This window comes from Neophocaena asiaeorientalis, unplaced genomic scaffold (genome assembly GCF_003031525.2).
Source record: "Neophocaena asiaeorientalis asiaeorientalis breed wild unplaced genomic scaffold, Neophocaena_asiaeorientalis_V1.1 scaffold629, whole genome shotgun sequence".
In the NCBI taxonomy this organism is placed as follows: Eukaryota; Metazoa; Chordata; class Mammalia; order Artiodactyla; family Phocoenidae; genus Neophocaena; species Neophocaena asiaeorientalis.
In genome coordinates, this window is record NW_020175468.1 from 2,812,171 (window position 1) to 2,816,690 (window position 4,520).

The 4,520-nt window shown below is 56.4% G+C and overlaps 1 protein-coding gene across 1 annotated transcript in view; it reads left to right on the forward strand.

The window, feature by feature from the left end:
* Positions 1-2,740, forward strand: part of NTN5 (netrin 5) — a 6,710-nt gene extending 3,970 nt beyond the window's left edge. The window contains 5 exon segments of the mRNA XM_024768235.1: positions 100-249; positions 676-729; positions 944-1,024; positions 2,354-2,468; positions 2,470-2,740. Of these exon segments, the coding sequence (XP_024624003.1) occupies positions 100-249; positions 676-729; positions 944-1,024; positions 2,354-2,468; positions 2,470-2,740 (671 nt within the window).
* The last annotated feature ends 1,780 nt before the right edge of the window (positions 2,741-4,520 follow it).

Sequence of the window (4,520 nt, forward strand, 5' to 3'; positions counted from 1 at the left end):
CTGAGGAGGAGGGGCCAGGGAATTCCAGTCTCCTCAGTCCTTGGGGAGGAAGAGGCTGGGAGCCTGCACTGCACATCCCCAGCTCCTCTCCTCACGTAGCCTGCCAGTGCCATCCTATTGGGGCGACAGGTGGTACCTGCAACCAGACCAGTGGGCAGTGCTCCTGCAAGTTAGGGGTCACTGGCCTGACATGCAGCCGCTGCGGTCCCGGCTACCAGCAGAGCCGCTCCCCAAGGATGCCCTGCCAGCGTGAGTCCTGAGGGACAGGGCCCAAGTCTGAAGGGGGGGTGGGAAGGAGACATCCCAGATCTCCAGGGGGCAGGTGTTGTGAGGACCTGCTCCGTAGGAGACGGAAGCTAGAGAGTGGAGGCCAGACTCTGAGTCCTTAGGGAGGTGAAGACTGAAAGTCCAGTCTCCTCCATCTTGGGGACGAAGAGGGTGGGAGCCTGGATACCTGGGTCTGAGGGAGGAAGGGGCTGGGGACCTGGGCTTCTGAGTCTTAAGAAAGTGGCCAGGGACCAGGACTCCAGGTCCTGGGGGAGAAAGGCAAAGTGTGCTTCCACTCTTGGGCCTCAGGGGAATAGACATTTGGGGTCTGGAGGCCTGGCTTCCTCGGGGGGAGCGGGCTGCGGATGGGAGGCACTAAGGCCCTGTCTCTCCTCTGCTCTTTCACAGGAATTCCAGAGGCAACCACCACCCTTGCTACAACCCCTCATGCTCACAGCTCGGGTAAGACTGGCTGGCCTAGAAACCCCTGGCAGCAAGAGGGATCAGGGATGGGCTGACTGGGCCTCCAGGTGGGGATCCAGGGGTGTTCCACCGAGCCCAGTCCCCAAGGGTTCAGGCACCCCAGCTGTCCGTCAAGATGAAATGCAGGGGATGGGCAGGGGCAGAACGCTGTAGTCCAGGCCTCAGGAGCCCACTGCAGCCTGACCCTCCCCAGACCCTCAGTGTCAAAACTACTGCAATATCTCGGACACCAGGGTACACATGAGCCTTCGGAGGTACTGCCAGCAGGAGTACGGTGAGTGCTGGGGAGGAAAAGGGCCAGCAGGGGCTCTGATCTGCTGCAAGCCACCCCCTTCTCTGGCCTTCAGTTTCCTCAGCTTAAATGGGAAGGGGTGTTGGACTCTACAGGGCCTTTCCTGATCTAGAACCTAACAGGACAGCAGACAATGGGCAGAAGGGGCGGTGGGGAGGGGGCGCTCCCTACCGTCCTAGGTCTCCTCTCTCCCCATGTTATTGGCCTTGCAGAGTTTCACGATCTCCTTCAGCCTGACGTCTCGGAGGGAGGGAGGTGGCCTCCTGAGGATGGAAGGAGAAAGGGGAATGGGTTGAATGGAAGGGATCCTTGCACCGTCTTGTCTGTCTCAGACCCCCTGCCTCCTATCGGGGTCTGAGATATCGGAGCCCCACTCCCACAGACTCACCCCACAGTTCCCTAATCCACCAGTCCACACCAGCCCCCGACCCCAGGGCCTGTGGCTGCAGGCTCTCTTGGACAATCAGTTCAGCCCAGTCCCAGTTACTTCCCTCAATGGTATAGGATCCCAGACCTCTCCTCCCTGAGGCTCAGCATCTGGCCACTAGTGTCCTTGAACGTCAAAGGTGGAGGCTTCTCCCCCCACCTCCCACAGGGATCTTCTGCCCCAAAGACCCAGCTTGTCTGCCAGAGTCCTGCTCCCAACACGTCTCACCTCACTCCCTCAGAGAGGACACGTCTCTGAATCACCACTAGTATGACCTCGACCCTCAGCTTCCAAGGACTGATCTCCTTCTGGCCCCCAAATTAATCCTAAATGCAGATCCCTCCCGTGGCAATACCCCTGTTTTCCAAGGGCTCTGTCTGCTCCTAATACCTTCTGACCCCTTGGCATTAGAGATCTGGACTTGCCTCTTGGGCCTTGTTCCCAGCCCCACCCACTGCAGGGTCCTCCTGGGACCTCTAACCCTTTAAGTAATCCCTGTACCCACTGCTTCTAATATAACCCCCAAAGCACCCCATCTGGCATATTCCTGGTAGGCCCCTGGGTTCCTCGCCCTGTCTGGCCTCCTCTCCAGAGGAACCCCCACCTCCCCCGCCTTCCCAACCACAATCCTGTGACCCAACCTATCGCTCCATAAGCCCCACTCTCCTTGCTTTGACCCATCTCCCCAGAAAGATCTCACTCCTCACAGCACACAGCCAGACCCCCAGACCTCTCACCCTCAAAGGTTCAAGGTCTCTCCCTACTGATGCGATCCCAGAAGCCCACTCTCGGGTCCCGGGCCCTGGGCCCCTCCCCACCAGGACTGACCCCATGGGACCCGGAGCCTCCCCACCGCCCAGGCCTGACATCTCCCCTCCCCACAGTGCTCCGCGCGCAGGTGCTGGCGTCCGAGGCAGCGGGCCCGGCGTGGCAGCGGCTGGCCGTGCGCGTCCTGGCTGTATACAAGCAGCCGGCGTGGCCTGTGCGCCGCGGCGGAAAAAACCTGGAGGCCGCGCTGGGCCCGGCCGCTGCGGCGGCTGCAGCAGGAGGAGCGCGCTGGGGGCTGCCACGGCCTGCGGCCTGCGGCCTTCGACCCCGAGCCCCGAACCCAGGATCTAGAGCCGGAGCCAGGCGGCCTCGAACTCCAAGGAAGGGACTGGAAGCAACCGCCAGAGGAGTCTTCTACCTCGACGGTGCGTCCCCCAGCAAGCCAATCAGACGCCGCAGAGCCCCTGACGTCACTTGCATGTGCCAGCACCGAGGAGGCATGAGGGACTTTTAAATAAAGGCGGCAAACCTCTTGGTCTCTGGCTAGGACACTCGACCTGTGACCTACGCAGCTAGTCTCCTCAATAAAGTCTCAACTCTTGGGGAAAGTCGGCTACAGACACCTGACCTGTGCTGGGAGGGTATCTGAGGGGCAAATGAAGAAGGCCACGAGGAAATCTGTGGAGCCGAATATGGCTACAGCTCTCTGACAGAATAGCCAATCCAATGAAAAAGCTGATATGACGTCACTGGGTGCTAGTCAGATTTATATTGCCTGACGATTAGTTAAAGCCGGTGGGAGGGGAGAGTGGCTAGAAAAGGCGGGAAATACACCTGAGGAAAGCACAGCAGTGTCAGATTTCCAGAAAGTTCCAGATTGAGAAACACTTGGTTTCTGATGGCCCCAGGATGGTCTCTGAGAAAAGAATAATGGAACTTTGAGTGACTATCTGAAGAGGGTTCTCATGGGTTCACCTGGTCTTGAAGCACAGCCTAAACCCTTTCCTGAGGGAATAGCCAATTGGGAGCCACAGAGTGGTGTGACGTCACTTGGTGCTAAGCAGAATTCGATTCCACCCAACAGCTGGGTACCTACAGGCCAGAGGGATGGGGTTAAAAAGGCAGGAAGCTTCAGTACTATGGAATGGAAGGCCGTCAGGGCCTATGATCTTCCTTGTCACCCTGGCCTCTGCCCCCACAATCAACAAAAAAATTTCAAATTTGGGTGACCTTGGTAGGAGAGAAAGTGAGCTAGTACTTTGAAGGAATCTCAGACAAAGTGATATGACTTAAGGTCCACTGGTGCCTAGAGAGCAACCTATTCTTTCCCTGAGAGAAAAGCAGGCCTCTTAGCCAATGGGGAGTCAGGCTGGGCCATGATGTCATTGGGTGCTAGGCAGAGAGAAGAGACCCTCCCGCCAATGTTCTGGGTATGCTCCTGAGGAGACTAAGAAAGGCAGGAAATAGCCTTCAAGAGGTGGCTGACCCCCAAGCTACCAATACTATCCTATATATGGGGAGGCTTGCCTTTGGCTTCCAACTGGGCCCTGGGTGCGGGCATATCTGAAGCAGGAGTTAGGAGTCATTAAGGGGTTTTCTAAGAAGAGTTCTGTGTTTCAGAAAAGTTCTAGATTTCTTTATCTTGCTCTTTCCATCCTTTCTCAAAATCAGTTCAATCGGGCACTTACCCCACTACTTCACCCTCACATCTACTTACAACTTTAATAATATATTGGCCAGGGACTTCCCTGGTGGTGCAGTGGTTAAGAATCCGCCTGCCAATGCAGGGGACACGGGTTCGAGCCCTGGTCCGCGAAGATCCCACATGCCGCAGAGCCCGTGCGCCACAACTGCTGAGCCTGTGCTCTAGAGCCCACAAGCCACAACTACTGAGCCCTCGTGCCACAACTACTGAAGCCCACGCATGCCCAGAGCCTGTGCTCTGCAACAAGAGAAGCCAACGCAGTGAGAAGCACACGCACCGCAACGAAGAGTAGCCCCCTCTCGCTGCAACTAGAGAAAACCTGCACACAATGAAGACCCAATGCTGCCAAAAATAAATAAATAAATTTAAAAAATATATTGGCCAGCTATTTTACCAACAAAACTGAGTTTATTAGGGACTAGCAGAGAAATCACAACCAGCCATATGCAAAGATGGGTGACCATAAGCAAATCCAGAGAACAAGCAAGGGGAACATGCTTTTATAGGGAAAAGAGGAGAGTTGGGAGGGGCTGTAATAACCAAAGAGTCCATTGGAGGAAACTGGGAGTCCAAAGTAT